Source organism: Excalfactoria chinensis, chromosome 20 (assembly GCF_039878825.1).
Source record: "Excalfactoria chinensis isolate bCotChi1 chromosome 20, bCotChi1.hap2, whole genome shotgun sequence".
Classification (NCBI taxonomy): Eukaryota; Metazoa; Chordata; class Aves; order Galliformes; family Phasianidae; genus Excalfactoria; species Excalfactoria chinensis.
Genome location: NC_092844.1, coordinates 796,027 through 813,743, shown reverse-complemented (window position 1 = coordinate 813,743; position 17,717 = coordinate 796,027). Strand labels below are relative to the sequence as shown.

Sequence of the window (17,717 nt, the reverse complement as noted above, 5' to 3'; positions counted from 1 at the left end):
AACAATCTCAAAAGGAGGGCACAACTGTCCCAACACACAGGATTTCTTCTCTCTCCCTAATTAGAGATACCCCTTCTTGACATTTTGCAGTGATGCCTCATCCAAGGATATCACATAAAAAGGAGTCACGTGCATCATGCACCAGAAGTGCTGATTTCTCTGCTCTGAGCACAGGGGCAATGGAGTTCAGATGTAGATAGCTATCCTACAGACATCTGACCACAGGCAAGCAAATCTCAGCTTTATGTATGGACAGATGCACAGCCTCCCTCCCATCCACCCCAAACTCATTAATTTTCATGTGATTTCAACAACTGTGCAGGGAGGGGGGAGCACAGGTTATGTTTTCAAGTAGGGAAATGCAATGACAGATTCCCACAGCTGGCAGGGAAACTCAAAGCCAGAGGCCAGGGCTCTGGGGAAGACAGGGGAGAGGCTGCACACAGACCTACAGTTTAACCCATGTTTTCAGTCTGACAGGCCTTCAGCTGCTTCTTAGCACACAATGGCAGCCAAAGCAAACCTCAAATGGTTTGCTCACAGCAAAACCTTATGGCCTCCGTAACACACAGAGCCACAAACAAAGTAGTGGCATTTGTGGATGGAAGTGTTTTTTCAGAGTATAACCAATGGACTGTTTCGAAAAAGACACAGGGTTTTGAGACTCAATGGAAAAAAAAAGAGTATTTCCAGACACCAAAGGAAGGAGTATGAAAGGGTCTGTGAAACTTGCAGCAGGGGAGAGGAAGGAGTTAGAAAGTCCATTCTGCCAGCAGTGGGAAAAGTGCGGAGGAGACTGAGGCTATTACCTGCTTGGAAAAAAAGCTCTGCTCCCAGTTCTTTCTGGATCTCCTCCATCAGCATGTTCAGTGGCAGCTCGGCCTGTCGCACAGCCAGCAACAGCTGCCAGGCCACAGAAACAGACAGAGATTGCTCCTCCAGCACTGCAGACACAAGTGAGACGAAGCCACCTGAGTCGGTCTCACACTTCACAATCTGTTCAATTGCCTTCAAAAGATCGTCAGTGAGGTGCTAACGAGTGACTTCATCCATCTGCCCAGCATGGCCCTAGCCAAGGCCATGGTTTGCCCCAGCCTTCCCTTATTCCTGCCCTGCTTGAGACCTGGCTCACAATAAAACCCATGCCCAATCTTTTGCTAAAATGCATTGGACACTTCCTTGCTTCATCTCTCCTCAGTCCCCAGATCAGCCATTCTTTCTTGCCCATTTTCACCTTCATGCACACAACTGCTTTGTTCTCATTATCTGATGCTAAGGAGGAATCTTTAAATTGAATCCTGCTGGAGGACTGCCCCAAAACCAAGCCATGACAACCAGTAAATCAAGTCCTTGTGACACCTTGCTCTCAGTATCAGCTTTAACACACAGACGGGAGACTGCTTATCTCTCTTATCAGCAGGAGCTAGGCTCTGTGCAGCAGAAATCCCACACAGCAATGTAAGGTGCTCCACTAACCTTTCTTGGTATCATCTCAGCAGTTGGGCTCCATAATCCTCCAAACTCCATTTGGCTGAATGCAAGTAAAGGAATAAGAACAGCTCAACTGCAGCATCTTCCCAAAGGGCTTCAAGAACTACAGGGGGCTTGAAAATACCAAGGCATCCAGATCTCCCTTGTCATAAGATGACTTAGGATGGAAGGGATTTCAAAGATCACCTAGTTCTAAGACAGGGTTGCCAACCACTTACTCTCAAGACCCTTTGTTTGCAGCCAAGTAGAGTGGGTAAATGTGTGGTTTTATACATCAAGACAACACCCCAAGATGTTTTTCAGTCTATTCTTAAGCCCTGGTAGCAAGAAGTTTCCACTAACTCTTAACTTCAGTTTCACTGAAAGCAGTTTTTACTTTAGTCTTAGATTCACTCCGCCACGAAGAAGCTCTGCAGCACACTCTGTCTCAGCAGTGTGCAACTATTAAACACAGCAACATTTTGCAAACACCCATATGGTCCAACATAATCAAGAACTGAGTGGGCTGAGTCGTCGTTGGTTGAAAATGTTAAGGGAACACAAACCAGACTTGCGATTGCAAAATAGCAGTAACACCCTCTTATCTCTATTATGCACACACAAAAAATACAACTTTAGCCTAATATATCTAATTCCAGATTTGACATGATGAATCTGAGACATAGTAACTTCAGGATTGTGCTGTTACTCTTAGTAGACATCACAGTAGCAGAACACAATGGACTAATTCAAGGAAGAGGGATAGCCTTTACCCAGGGTAATGAAAAGATTTGGGACAACATGCTGTGTACCCAAAACAATCTATGATTGTTTGCATGCTTAGGATTTTTTTAATCACTTTGGTTCAACACCCAACATTAAGTTCAATTACACACAATAGATACAAGTAGGTGAAAAAAAATAGGTAGTCCTTGGGACCCAGAATACATACAGCGCAAAGTAAAGCTCTCCCAGGTGGTGAAGGGAGCAATGGCAATCTGTGGAATAATCAATGGATCATTTTGAGCTTAGATGAAAAACTCCCCAGACAAAGACTTTTTGGAGGCAGCGTAGTTGCTCCTTGGTGAAGTTAAGAGAATCTCATTTAGCTCTGTAAGGTTCGACTTGCATGCGCTCCCAATGGATCAGGGCACAGACCTGATGACCTTTAATGGTTCATTCCAACTCAAGTGATCCCATATTTTATATTTCTCCCCTTCTGATTTTATTACACAGATTCAAGTTGCTACAGACACACTCAGCTCTGCTGTGAGCTCCATGCAAGTCTGTTAGCACCACAGCACAGGACAGCAAAGGCACCCGTTGGAGGCTCGTATCATTCCCTCCCTTTTCATTTCCATGATAAGAAATATTTGTGCTTCTGTTTGTTCAAGCTGCAATTTGAGGAGATTCAACTCTATGTAATTAAGGAATGCTCCTCCTTGGAATGGGTATTACCACTAGATAATTAAGCATGTTGGGAGTCTGGTGTTTCAAGAAAGCAATCGTGCTTAACAAATGACAAAGCAAATTGCCTGTCGGGAATGTTTGCTACAGAGGAAGTTATCAGCATTATGAGTGCAGTTTTGCTTTCTATTAAAGAATAATTTACATTTCACTGCATATTAATTTAGTTTTTAATTTTTTAGTGACTTTAGAGCCAGTGAAATTTGCTAGTCTATCTGAATTGCTCAGATCGGTGCCTAAACCCACTCAGACTTGGAAAGCTGTTCCACCAGCAGAAAGATGAGGACTCCAAATCCTGGCAGCACCACAGGCAAGCAGAAAAAAACAACCCCACACCAGCAACAAGGGGACCAGCACTCCAGGATAAGGATGTCTAATGGGGCCACTGAATATGGGACACCCAGATGATTACAAATCAATGACCATAATAGAATCATTAAGGTTGGAAAAGACCACTAAGGTTATCCGGTCCCAACCCCAATCCATGCACATCGGGCTCACTAACCACATCCTTCATGCCACATCTCCACAGTTCTTGAACACCTCCAGGGATGGTGACTTCACCACCTCCCTGGGCAGCCTACTCCAAAACCTCATCACTCTTCCTGAGAATAAATTTCACCTAATTTTTCCTAAAATCCAACTTGAATCTCCCCTGATGCAACTTCCATTGCAATGCATTGGGCTATTTTCTAGCCTAGCTCTCTCAAACCAGTGGTCCCAGATCTGTTTTGTTTGCATAAAATGGGCATCCTATTCCCCTGATGTGAAATCAGGATTACAAGAGCACACTGAGGTGCAAAAAACTATCCAGGCTTCCTGGAAATTCCCTTCACTAAGCCCCCATACATGTGAATTTAATGTAGCCAACATACCTTTGCCATCAGAGATGCTTGCTTTTACCTCCAAGTTGTCGAGCAAAAGATGGAGACCAGGGAATGATGCCTTCACAGCCCTCAAAAGCTTGACCAAACTTTCAGCTTTCAGAGTTTTCACCTCTTCCACCTTCTTGAGCAGATTGTCCATGGCTTCCCTCTGGGATTTGCCCTCACAGCAATTCAAAACTACAACAAAAAAGAAACTGTTAGCACTTCCTTCAAGTTCACCGATCTAAATAACACTAAAGAAACAGGGACAGCATCACAGTGTAACAAATCCATATCCACTGTTTAGATTGGTTATCAGGAAGGATTTCTTTATGGAGGTGATAAAGCATTGGAAGGGGCTGCCCAAGGAAATGGCAGATGTCCCATCCCTGGGATTAATTAAGAGATGTGTGGATGTGGCACCAGGAGACACAGGTTAGTAGTGAGGCTCGGTAGGTCATTTGGATGGTTAGACTCGAAGGTCTTTTCCAACCCTAGATGATTCCTTGACTTGGCACCTTGAAAACTACCCCGGTGGGTTCTTATACCAAGTCTACATCTTGGAAGTGTCTGATGAACAGAAAACATTTCTTCAAAGGAATCAAGAAAAAAAAACACTAAGAGCCAAGGTTCAAAACAATTCTTCATTAAATATTTTTAGCAAAGACTTTCTAAACTGGCAGTCTCTTTTCTCCCGTTTCCCCTCGTTTTTTCTGCTTGTCAGTTGAAGACAAGGAGACAAAAAAAGGAGACTTGTTAAATAAACACGCTATTAATTGAATGATTATTTGTATGACAAGTCCATGTGAGACACTTCATCTGTGAGATATAATTGCTGTAGTTGAAGTATGCTGTAGTAGAAGCTCCACAGCACAACCAGTAAAGACAGCCAGTCTTTATGGGGAAAAGACAGACAGTTTATGGGGAATGGGAGGGGATCATAGAAGTGCACACACACACAGGCAGAAACTTGGTGGGTCCACAGCCCTGTTAATAAAATTAGTAATATCTGTCCTAAAACAAGTTATATTTTTGCTCCCTTTCCTCAAGTTGGAAAGCTCGTTCGCAGTCTCATTCCCCAGACGACTCCTCTAATTTTCAGCTTAAATTTATTCATGGCCAGTGTATACCCATTTGTTCATCTGCCAACATTATCTTTTAGCTTAAAAAGCTCTTCTAAACTCTGTTTACCCTATTCTCTCCAATTTCTTTATAAAAGCAGGATCATATTCCCTCTCAGTCTTCATTTCACTTGTCTAAATAAGGCAGCTTCTCTCATAAAATAGCTTCTCCACTCCCCCAATCTTAACAACTGACTCCAATACAAATTCATCTTTTCTGGATGAAGACAAGAACTGAATGCAGTATTTCAGACTAGGTTTTAGTCTTAGTTCTTGTTACCACACCTGAATTTGCACCCTTCCATCCCATTCTGTTCTCACTGCTCAGCACTCCAGCCATGTTATCCTTCTCCCACTTGCAGATCCTCCCCCACATAGAGGAAAGTTCGTGGCTTTGCTCATCACCAAGTCTTCCTACCACGTTTTGATGTTCTTTGTGTCAACTGCATTAGTGATAACATTAATCGAGTACCAAGAAACCTGCTGGTAACCTTGCTTCAACATGTCAATCCTGCCTTCAGCACAACCCGTAGTTATCTCCCAATAAGCTATATCCTCTTTTTAATATCAAGATTTCCTTTGCTTTAACAATTTCCCCGCATGAAATTCAAACGCTTTGCTCAAGTCTAGATTGAGGCAGAAAACCCCATTTTTATCTCATCAAATAAAGATTCCAGGTCAGGCAGAAACAATTTACTCCAACACCCTTGCTGCATTTTATTCCATTTCTTTGATTACATGCAGTGCTTCAATTACACAAGCCTTCCAGCCTGTCCCAGCACATATTCCTGTGCAGCCATAGATCTGGCTGCCTGGATCACTGCTTCCCTCTTCCTACACGTAAGTCCTGGTCACCAATTGTAGGGGCTACTCCCAGCTTGAAAAACCCAGTCATAAACCTTGCCACTGTTCTCACAGCCATGTGAGGCACAGGTTACCTCCTCCAGCCTACTGGATGATTAGCTGGCTGCCCCCCTATGCCCTTTGAGTTGTGGTTTCAGTTCAGCTGCAGGAAATTTCCATTTCCATATCTTTGTTAGAGCTCTCCTGCATTTGTCCCTCAGTTCAGACACAAGATTGTGGGTCATCTCCTCTCGCTATCTTCTTTTTTTCCACTTGATCGAACAATTGTTCTCTTCTTGACTCAATATATACTGTGATGTCCAGCAGCCTGACGAGCTGCAAGACCCCTTTCTTACAGACATTTTCAGACCTCTGAAACAAACTCCTTCATCTGTAGGCCATTGCAGCCATCCTGCAGCTTCTCCACTTGGTCTAATACTCTTCAAGTTATTTATTCCCTCAGGTCTGCAACTTCTTGTACAAATTCTCCTCTTTTGTTGAGGAAACAAACTTCAGACAGTTCTCATACCTTTAACATGAAAGAAAGGAATCCAACAGCTCCTCCTGAGCTCTTATGAGTAGCTGAACTCATTAATTAGTTTCTCTCATTTCTAGAAATACGTGCTTTTATAGCAAGAAACTCTGTTAGTGGATCTGCTGGCATATTCTCCCATTTAATTCACACCGAGATGACCCCTGATCACTCATTTTGAAGTCATTTTATCTGAGAAGACAAGAGGGATGCAGGAACAGCATCCTTATGAAGAGTTCAGACTACAACCTGTTGCAGTTCCCAGGCAAGTTTCTGTGCTGCATTCCAGCAGGACTAGAACAGTTGGCCCTGGCTGTGAAATTGAGACTCTTTTTGACCACATCTGAGTGGGACAGACAGAAACACCCCCCAAGTGTGTTTGCAGGCAGTTTTCTGCATTCCTCAGTACACCCAGTTAGGATTGTTCTTACAATGGCAAGTATCTTTGTTTGCACTGCCATTAATAAGCCCTAGCAAGGTGCTCTTGCTCATGTGTAGAAAGAAAGGATAGATGTTATCACCAACTACTGTGCTGCTCCAGGTTCAGGGCTGCACTGTGGATTGGTCACACTGAACTTTGCAACAACTTAAGACATGGCGAATAAAAAGGTTACCCTGCTCTTTCATTTTATCCAAGTTTGTTTGCTGAATAGATGCGTCTGCAAAAAGAAAAGTTTCATCTTTATGAAATGTTGGAGAACTAGATCCTATCTCTGCCAGCCCAGAGCTCTCATGTTGTTCAGTAAGATGAAACCTTCAGAGGTGGCTGATAACTCCATACAACTCCAATACTGGAGGGCCCGGGTTCGAATCCCCCTTGTGGCTCAAGTGGTACAAGTGCTGCTCTGCTACACTAGAGGGCTTGAATCCCGGGAGTTGGACTCGATGATCTCTAAGGTCCCTTCCAACTCGCACGATACTATGATACTATGACCCCTGCTCCTCAGGTCAGTCTACATATGGCAATTTCTGCCTTACTGTCCTGGGCCTTACCTCCCAGTGTACAGCTATGCACCCAGTCTCACTGAGGTCCCCTGCAAATACATTTGTTATTTGTCAGCAACCTGCAAGCTAAAACAAGAGCATGTTTGTGCTGGAGAACCCATTGAGAAGGATTTTGTATTCAGAGCAGGGTTTGGAGGCTCTGCAGCAAACAGTGTGGGAGCAGAGAGCAACCAAAAAGCAAGAGAAGAAATATTGAATAACACTACCCCTGCAACAAGGCAGAAGCCCTGTGAATGCCAGAGTCTATGATCATGCAATTGAAGACCGGATGCTATGCCCAAAGGTCAGAATTATGGCACCCCTGGGTACCCCTAGCACTTTCTTTGACCCTCATACAAGCTGTGGCCATGCTCCAGGCTGCCCAATGCTGGAAACCTCATCAGGGATTGAGTGCAAGGGAGCAAGACAAAAAGCAAGGTACTTACAAGAAAAGCAAAGGTTTTCAACCATTCTGTTGTGGCTCTGGTCAGGCTCACTCAGACAGAAAGCAGACATCATTCATGCCACAGAGCACAACAGTGCTTTCCTCTCTCTATAATCCTATGTCAGGGGAACTAACCGATGTGACAAACTAGGACAGGAGGTCTGCAAGCTGTGTACTGAATGCAGCATGCTAGGACACCTGCAAGTTTCAGCTGTGCAGGCAGGGTGTAGGCAGCTCCCCCCAAAACACAGAAGAAAGCAGGTTGTGCACAATGTTGGGTTGATGTTTTCTTTTTATTTTTTCTCTTTATGGCTTCAGCAAATCTGCATTTATAATTCCACTGCTTGCGAGAAAGCTGTAGTCCTCCACACCAACTGCTGCACTCAAGTCTGCCCAGAGTTAAAAAAAAAAGAGAGAACCTGAGAGTCAGCTAAAGGCAAGCAGATGACTGAATTTACAAGGATATAACTGGTGTGCAGGAAGCACGTGATTTTAATGGTCCTGCTGAAAACAAACTGAATTACAGAGCCTTCTTCAGACTCACAAAAAGAGACTATGAGAAACCAGCTGCCTCCCTTGCCCCAGTTTCTGCTTTCAGGGACAAACCAGCACGCTATTCAGTGTTCCCCCTGAACTAGAGGTTACACTTGTGCAGTCCAACTCTCAGTATTCCCACAGTTCAGCATGGAAGCACTTGAGACAACATAAGCAGTCCATGCCGCTCAGAGAGAAATCACCAGGTGAAGCTGGAGCATCACTGGGCAAACTGTGTGGAAAGACAGAGCCTGGCAGACCCACACATACAACCCTCACCCACAGAGCTTCCCTTATCTCACATTTGTTACCCGCTTCTCCGTGGCAGTCAGGAATCCCTCTTCTGCTGCCTCCAAGAACTCTACGATGGGGCTCAGCTGTGTCACGCTCTGGATTAGCTCCTCCTTGCATCCCAGCAAGCGAGCGGTCAGCATCTCTCCCTCTTCTGTGCTCTCTGGGGAGAAAAGGATTCAGAAGCACAAGAGAAGAAACAAGTCAGTCTGAAGGAACTGACAGGCTCCTGAAGTGAGTGAGACTCTGTGAAAGATCTAAGTGAATAGCAAAGCTCATCCCAAGCACAAGCAGCAGAGAAAAACCACTTTACGATTCTCTTTAAACTCAATGAAAGGAAAACGTCTCATTTATCTAACAGAGCACAAAGCCATAAAGCAAGCTGGAGGTTAACACCAGGTTTGCAAGGCCACTGCTTTGTGTCAGACTTGAGTAAGAAAGGAGCTTTCAATCCCAAGGCTCAGCTGTGCTCCAGCCCATACTGGCTGTGCAGCCATCGATCCAACCCTGCAGGCAGCGATAGGGAGAGCCCTGCACTGCCTGCACCCCACTGCTGTGTAGCAGAAACACTCCAGGATCTTGGCCAGCACACAATAAGCTTCCCACATGTGAGTAAGGATACAAGCTCTGAACAAATGTGAGAGCACTGCAGCCTGCTAGGGGGACACAAATAATCTTCTGAAGCTTTGCCTGTAAGGTTACCCACCCACTTTGCCAAAAGCTGTGCCCAATTCTCTACACCTGTTTGCTGTAGGACTTCTCCACTGCCCTGTTCCCTCTCCAGCATAGCCAATCTCAGCTTGGGATTCACATCTTGAAACAGCTTGTTTAAAGACACAAGGGTCTGAGCATCCTTCACTTCACCCAACAGCTTTGTGAACACTGACTGTTCCCCCACCTCTGCCAGACAGGTGAGCACAACCTAAAACAGGCAAACACAGGAAAGGTTTAGTAACAGAGACAACTGCCAAATGCAAGCTGACATAAAGAGCATATTTCACTGCAGAACAAGGAGAGAACCTGCACAGAAAGCAGAAAGCATTCTGGTGGGACTTGAGGAATTCCCCTTCTCAAGTCACAAAGGAGTCACGGCTCCCAGTGAATGCTTTGGAGATAAGGCACATAAGTGCTGTGTTGTGGGCTCTCTGCACACCTGGTAATCAAGCTCAGAGCTCCAAAATCCACTCCTGTGACCCCACACGGCAACCAGAGGCAAACATGCCTGCAGAGCGATGGAAATAAAAGGAAAAGAAAGAAGCTGGAACTCTTGCTCCCATTTCCCTGGAGCCCTTTAGCGCTGTAAATATTGCCCCTAAAGACACGCACTCCCCAGCTCTCCACCAGAGATGCCAGCCTTTCAGAGCAGGCATCCTTTATTAGAGACTCCAGGGATGCTATAAAAGTACCTTTGAAGTGGAGAGCTTAGCCCAGCTCCCGAGATAACGGCCATTTTCTGCTGTCATTGTCATTTTTATTTCTATGATAAAAAGACTGAATGTAACTGCTTGAGGCCGCACCAGGGGGATGGTGGACTTGCTTTTTCTAGCAGGTGTAAATGCTCACATATTAGGGCAGCGTAACAGTGTGATGACCTATTGCAAAGAGCATCCGCAGAGGGGGAGCTGCAGGAGCCCCAGCTCTTACCCTCTAACAGCATTTTTCCTGCCAAACGGAGAGACACGGACATGAAGGGCTCTGTTATAAAGGAAGAAAGCCTTAATTACAATTAAAATCAGCACAGAATGACTACCCAGAGCATCAGTTAACATCCCTTCCTCGGCGCACGGTTTTCATTAGCGGAACTGAGTTTTGAGAAATAGCTCTGCTATTTATAGTTTATTTCTGGAAGACCTTTCCTCAGACACATTGCTCAGTGGGAACAGCAGCCTTTTAGCATTGTTTAGAAAGAGTGCACAGTGCATTTTAGACTTACTTTGAAGCAGTAACAATTCCCAGAGAACCTGAAAGAGCTGGAGAAATACCGATATTATCTGGAATAGCAGATTCCACTTAGTCACAAGGCTCCTATGCATTATAGCCTCATCCATTCGGTTTTTACTGCGTGGGATATTTGCAAAACCCTTCATAGCCACATTACTACACAGCAGCACACATTCACCTTCCAGACCCTCTGGGCAGGGCAGCAGTCACCAAGACATGGCTTCAGTTTGAGTTGTGCCACTGAAGAGATCAATGCCCACTGCAAAATCAGGCTAACACTGCAGGCAGCAGTGGTGGTGTCCACAACATAACCAGCTCAGCACCAAAATGATCACACACAATGAGAAAGCCCTCCCAGTTCATCCCAAAGCCTCCCATTTCCCCAGAAACCTTGAGGCAAGACAGCTCCCCTCCATGTCATCTGCCACATTACTTTCCCAATGTATTCAGTCCCTACACCATCACATCTTCTTGCTACAGCCTTGCCTCTTCCCTGTAGATGGAGGAGAACTGCTCTGGCTTTTCAAACCTCATCCCTACTTCTATTCCCACAAGAGACACACATCTCAAGTGCCGGTGATCCGAGCAGAAAGCCACTTTACCAGCTATTACAGAGTGAGCCCTCCTAAACAACAGCTCCAAAGCAACACAAGCACCTCAAGTGGTAGGAGGGATCTTCAACAGATAGAGTGCACTGGTTCTTCTTGTGTTGCTTTGAAAAACTCAGCCAAAACTACCACACGAGTATACCAGAACAAGGGAATAGTTTAGCCAGCTTTGCCACCACTAAAACAAGCAAAAACACAAGCTAGCACTTCTCATCAGGATGCAGGAGGCAAAAGGAAAACTTTTATGCCACATCCAGAAATTCCTGCAGCTGCAAATGAAGGACAGCAATAATTGGACAGGCCCATATGCAATGGAAATGCTCCGCAAGCAGTGACACTTATTCTGCACTAGAGAATCAACACTCCCCACTTCATCTGAAACCAGAAGCAGAGGGAACAAATGAGCTGTGCAATGATTTGAATTGAGTTTCTCTAAGAAAGCACAGGAAGATAAGACTTGACACCAGCAAAGCTCTTCTACGCTTCCCCAAATTACTGCAATTTCAGACTCGTTCTCATTTCCAAGCAGGTTTCATCCAGGCCAGAACCAAATTAGATAGGAATAGTTTATGCGAGTTACAGAGAGAGACCAGAACAAAACAACGACTCCCCCCAAAAAAAATCACATCTCCCTAAATAGAAAACCAACTTACAAGGATACGTCTGCATTTTTCAACCCAGGGAGCAGAAAATAGCAGCAAACTTAGAGAAAAGCAAAAACTCTGACAAAAGCAAAGCCACAAACCTCAGGGGCAAAAAAAATACCAACCCACAACTTCACCAACACCCACTGGATGTAGTAGGAAATAAGGCAGTGACACCTAAGGGGAGCAAAGCACAACCTCTTACTCTGTGGGGCTGCTGGCAATGAGGCACCCATTGATGGGTGAGCAAAGGAACAGAAAGAGTGACATCCAAGGCAAAGTCCCACTGAAACCTGAGGAGCTGGAGCAGCCTCAGCTTTAACAGGCAGGCTGGCAACATCCCCACTAACACTCCAAGCTCCAGTGCTGTGCCTGCCTGGCCTTTGTTGTCAAAAACTGCTTGCTGATAGAGACAATGCACCCACAAAGGAGTTGTGAGCAGAAGGATGTGCACAGGGGACTGGAGCTCTCCTCTGCAGCATGGCAAACACTCCCCACCAGGGTGCTCAGCATGAAGAAAAGGCAGCTCTTTGCATCGCATGGTTGCACCCACAGCCACCTCACTGTCTCCCAAACTGGCTTTCACTTACACTAAGGTGCCTGAGGGATTTCAAGCAAATAAGTAGTGAAATAAAAAGGAAATTTAGAAAAAAAAAAAATCCATTGACTTTTTTCCACTGCCACAATTTCAGCCCTTGTTACACATCCTGAGCTGCGCTCTTGTCAGCTAAACTTGCACTTTAAGCATGACTCTGAAACACACCACTGTGTTTCCCCAAAGAAAACACCAGGCCCTTACGGGAAAAAGCTACACCCTCTGCTGGAAGCAGAGCTTAGAGTCATGCCTGTGCCGACAGATGCTGCTTATCCCAGCAGGGAGCTCAGAGAGCGACAGAATGGGCTGAGCTGAGAGTTTTCTCCTAAGCCCTTACTTAGAATGGGCTGCAATCCCCCTCCTCTCCCCACTGCCTTTGGGGCTAACACTTTTCATGCTTGTTGCAGCAGAGAAGTGATTTTTTTCTGCGAGGCTTAAAGAAAATCCATTTCTCATTTATTCAGCATTTATTTATAGCTACAGAAAAATTGCCCAGGTGCTGTTCTGCAGTCAGATACCCACACTGCCTCTGAACTCTCCCTGTTTGGATCCTACGGCAACAGCTCATTTGGGAGCAAAACAGGCAGGGCACATGGCATAGATGGGCCCACCGACCCCATCTGCCACACATTTGCAGTGCTGGAGACACAAGAAGCATTACAGTTACTGCAAAGCAACAATAAATAGGGCTGTTTAACCATCGCAGAAGCAAGGCAGTGTGCATGCCGAGCTGTGAGTGCTGTGCTGTGCAGATTGCACACGTGGGTAAGGAGGGCACGCTGGCACAGGCAGCACCTGTCTGCATTGTGAGGGCTCAGCACTCTTGCTGGGGCACTGCTCCGGTTGCAGCACCAATTGCCCACGTGTAGAGTTGGAACAACTTTAAACCTGACAGTTTTCTAATCTGGAAGACAAATGAACACACAAAAACATAATCCTTCGGAGGCATGCTGAGAGCAACATGCTCACAGGTGCTTGTCAGTCTGGCCAGGCTTGGGCTTGCTACACAGCCACAAATTAGGACCCACATCTCACCTCTCAGAGCTCCAGATAAGTTCAACACTGTCAAAGGGGCCAGCTGCTAAGGGAACGAAGATTTCCAACCCATCAACATTCAAAGGCTTATCAGAAAATAAATCTGTACTCCTTGACTTGAGGGAATTCTCCTACCTGCTGTCACACATCTTTTTTCTAATAAACACGTTGGCTTCAGTTTTCCTCAGCAAAAAGATGTCTTGGCTTCACGCAGTTATGCTGGTACAACAGGGGCCAGGTGATTCAAACCCAGATGGCTTCCCACCCAATAAGCTTGTAAGATCTAGAGATCTCAGCCCCCTAATCCAGGGAACAGGACTTCCCTGCTTTTAAAGCCTTGTACAATTGTTGGTAGCTGTTATTCAGAGCCCAGAATATCCCTTTTAGCATCAACCGAGCACTACACTCGAACACCTTCCAACAATAACCTGAGCATCACTCATCTGCAACGACAGCGTTTCAAGCTGAATGCCACCAGAAGCACCATGAGACAGCTGGCCGGCATGCCCTGTATCCATCCCCATCCACAACGCTCCTTGTGAGCAGCCTGCACAACACAGAGCAGAGCAGCTGCTCTGCAGCAAGCCTTCACCACGGGCACAGGAAATCTATTTTGGGATCCCATGTGTCAGTCATTCCCATCTTGATACAGTTCCCGAAGCAAATGCCACAAACAGGAGGAGTGCTGGAGCTCTCCTAGCACAGGGAAGATGTCTTTGGAGCAGGACATACACTTCCTCACCTGCACGCACAAGCAGCTTTGTCTCACAGATGCTGCTCGGGTGCATCGTTCAGGTGAGCACAATCTTCCCTTCCAACAACAAAGCACCACAGCTCCAGTTTCCCCTTGAAAAGATTTCCTGAACAGGGACAGAACTATTCTAGCCCTCAGCAGGGTGGGGAAGAAAAGACTTGTATTATTTATCCAATAAACACACCTACCTCCCTTTGAGAGGCATCAATTTCTCTGCACTCTTCTAGTCTTCTCAGCACGGCTTGGGCATCAGAAAGGGCCTCTGAGAAAACACTTTCATATCGAAGAAAGAAATCCAGTTTACAGCTTTTGCTCTATGCTGCTGTGCAAGAGAAACAAGATGAGTTATTTGCTAATTGAAGGGATTCACAGAAAGCGGGACGTGATTGAAAAGCATCAGTTTGTAACCAGCACATTGGCTGTAACATGGAAACTGTGACTCACAAATCCCTTCTAAAGATATCACACAGCCTGGAGGAAAAACCAACAGTTTATTTAACACAAGTTATAAATGGAACATTTATCTTAAATCCAGTGCAGCCTCTGTTTCCCTCCCATGCTGAACATGAGTTTAAAAGATAAGTAGCATTAGCAGGCAACTATGTTCACTTACTGCTAGAAAGATTGAATTACAAACCTCATGTGCTGCATTAACACAGATCCCACTATACATGAGATGCAATAGATAAGAAAGATGAATAGATAAGAAAAGTTTTGCTCAATATAGCTCTGGTAAAGTGCTAAAAGCAAAACAACCACAAAGGCTAAAGGATAGCATTGCACTGTGCCAAAGGAAGAAAGTCCCTACAGAAAAGGGGCACACATCAGTGCTGTTACCAACCCAAGGCAAATTAAAAAGATGAAACACAGAGGAAAAGATCCCTGGTGACATAAAATAAATGTAAAGCAACTCAGGTGTATATCACTGAGTTGCAATTCTGTCAAGGCTCACCTAAACCACTTCCTTTCTTCTCCAGGGGCTCAGCAGTCTCCACTTCAACACAGTGACCAAGCACTGCGCAGGCAGGCTGGGCAGCACAAGAGCCTGAATCCTCTCAGAGAGACCCCAAGCTGCTCAGCATCACATCCTGGCAAAGCCAGGTGTGATTCACAGTCAGCACCTGCTCAGGAGGAGAAATATCTGCTTCCATCTCTGCTTCTCCAGGGCCAGAAGGGTGCAGGGCATCTGTTTTTCCTTCAGCAGCAGGTTTTTCAGATTGGGGCAGGTTATCAGTTTCAGCACTGCTTCCAGATGACTCTGTTGTGTGGGCAGAGACTTCTACCTGATCCCGAGTTGAACAGCTGATGAGGTCTCTCAGGAGGGTTTTGCAGCTAACAGCCACATCAAACATCTGCAGACTACCTGACACAGAGATGACTTTGGTGAAGTTGTGTTTCCCCATTGCGAGCTTGCCAGTGTACATCATCTCCAGCAACAGTGCAATCTTCTCAGGTGTCACCAGAGAAACATTGATGGAAATGGGGTCTGTGCTGTCCAACAAAGATTTAAAAAGCATGCTGGCAGCAGCTAAGACAACCTTGTGTGCTCTGAAGTGAACAGTCCCAACAAAGATGGTGCAATTGCAGAACTGCTGCTCTTTGCAGAGTGTACAGCTGCTGCAGCAGCTGCTTGCTGTAGCTGGCAAGCTCCATGGCTCCTGGATCTAGCAGTTTTCTCTTGCTTCGGTCTTCACACTACTTTCACAAGGTCCAGCTGAAGGAAAAACAAAGGATTCTGCTAGCAAAAGAAGCCAAAAACTACTTTTCATTTGACACCTGCTGCAGTTTACTATGCTGTAGTTTAGTGGTTAACTCTGATTCCCCAAATTCAGCAACTTACCTGATACTTTTCAAACGTAAATGCTTCAGAGATTGCTCAGGAGTGAATATTGAGTCCCAGGAGTTACAGACAGGAGAGATGCTCCCCGACACAACTCCTACCATAGAGCTCTAAGAAACATGAATGCTTTTTCAGTGAGGCACCGCAGTGCCAGGCTTTGTCTGCGTCCAGCAACTGGAGCTGATGCTGGATTCAGCAGTCAGTTTCTGAAAGGGCAGGTGGGGAACCAATGCAGGAAGACCTGCTCAGACTATCAAATGCAGAGGAAAATTGGAGGTGTTGATTTTGACCTACCAAGCACAAAGTGATCTGATCGTACAGCACAGAGGCAGAAGTCCATAGGCCGAGTCTCATCTACTACAGCATCTCTTTTCCTTTTGCTTCCTTCTTTTTTTCCTGTGTTGCTGTTGGGAGAGGGGAAAGGAAAATAGGACATCCACCAGCAGAATTTTTATCAGCAGGATATCTTGAGTTTTTTTTATCTCTGCTAGACAAGATAAAGATGTTACTGTCACTTGTCTGTACACTAGGATGCCTACCATGGATGCTGGCAATGATGCTGAAACAAAACAGTGTGAGTGCTAAAGGAAAAGCACCTGGACAGACACGACCTTCAACTGCTTAACACCTAGCTTCTAACCCTCTCACAGAGAACAGAAATAATACTGCCTACCACTGGGACACGAGTTTTAATGAGCTGATGCTCATACATCACCTCAAAGCACTGTCTCACCCGCACACAGGACTGGCCACCTGCACTTTGATCCCATTAAACATAAGGGTTCTGTTATCCACCCACACTGCTGTAAATCACAGACAACCAAGTTGATGTCAGCAGAGTTGCTGGTGAATGTGGGAGAAGAAAGAGCCCCATTTCTTTTGCCAGGCTGAGTGTAATAGCAGTTTTAGTCCACCCACTCCTTGCCTGGAGTTGAAGAGCTTCCAGTATCTGAAATGAAATTGGGTCTGCTGGTTAAGAAATAATAGCTGCAGATCTTCCTACAAAAGGACAAGCAGGAAACATCAATGCCCTGGAAGAGACGTCTTGTGCATAAAACCTCTCACTTCCACAGTTTGAAGCAGCAGCACCGTCTGCTCCCTCTGTTCCTGGCAAGGGTACTGAAGATATATTTGCCCATGACAACTCAAAACAGTAAAGCTCTGGGCAGCCTAATATCACCTTACCATCTTTATTACAATAGTTCAGAGCTATGCAAAATGCGTTCCGAGTAATTAGACCAAATATATCTGTACAAATACATTATATTTCCTTAATTATAGGGACCAAAATATCCAGTCCTGCCAAAGAGAACGATGATGGGTTGTGGGTTTTTTTAACAGGGGGGTGATTGCCAAGACCATCGTCAAGGCAACTGCCTGCTACTTATAGCAGTCTTCAAGCTTTTATTCTGAGCTGAAGGCCAGAAGGGACCACCAGCAGCAATCTGACATCTCATCTGTCACTGCCTCCTAGATTTCTGGACTTAATACCTTGGGTTTGGCTGAAGTTGCTCTTCCAGAAAGGTGCCTATTCACGATAAGAACTGATGTTTAGGATGAGCACCTTCCATTGTCATAGTGAGTCATTCTGGCTGTTAAAATACATGCCTCATTTCTTACCTGAATTTGCCCGGCTTCCCAGCTGTCTTCTAAATGACTTTTGGGAGATTTGCCTGCAGAATTGGGCTGAACTTGGAATCTCTCTGAGAGCAGATAATACTTCAGCAACGATGAGCGCTTGCAGAGT

General features: G+C 45.4%; 1 protein-coding gene across 1 annotated transcript in view; it reads right to left on the bottom strand.

Moving 5' to 3' along the window:
* Window positions 1-15,783, bottom strand: part of ZBTB40 (zinc finger and BTB domain containing 40) — a 29,681-nt gene extending 13,898 nt beyond the window's left edge. The window contains 8 exon segments of the mRNA XM_072354594.1: window positions 810-1,008; window positions 1,392-1,531; window positions 3,813-4,047; window positions 8,574-8,716; window positions 9,295-9,475; window positions 14,319-14,452; window positions 15,083-15,735; window positions 15,737-15,783. Coding sequence (XP_072210695.1) covers window positions 810-1,008; window positions 1,392-1,531; window positions 3,813-4,047; window positions 8,574-8,716; window positions 9,295-9,475; window positions 14,319-14,452; window positions 15,083-15,735; window positions 15,737-15,783 — 1,732 coding nt within the window.
* Between the last annotated feature and the right edge of the window lie 1,934 nt (window positions 15,784-17,717).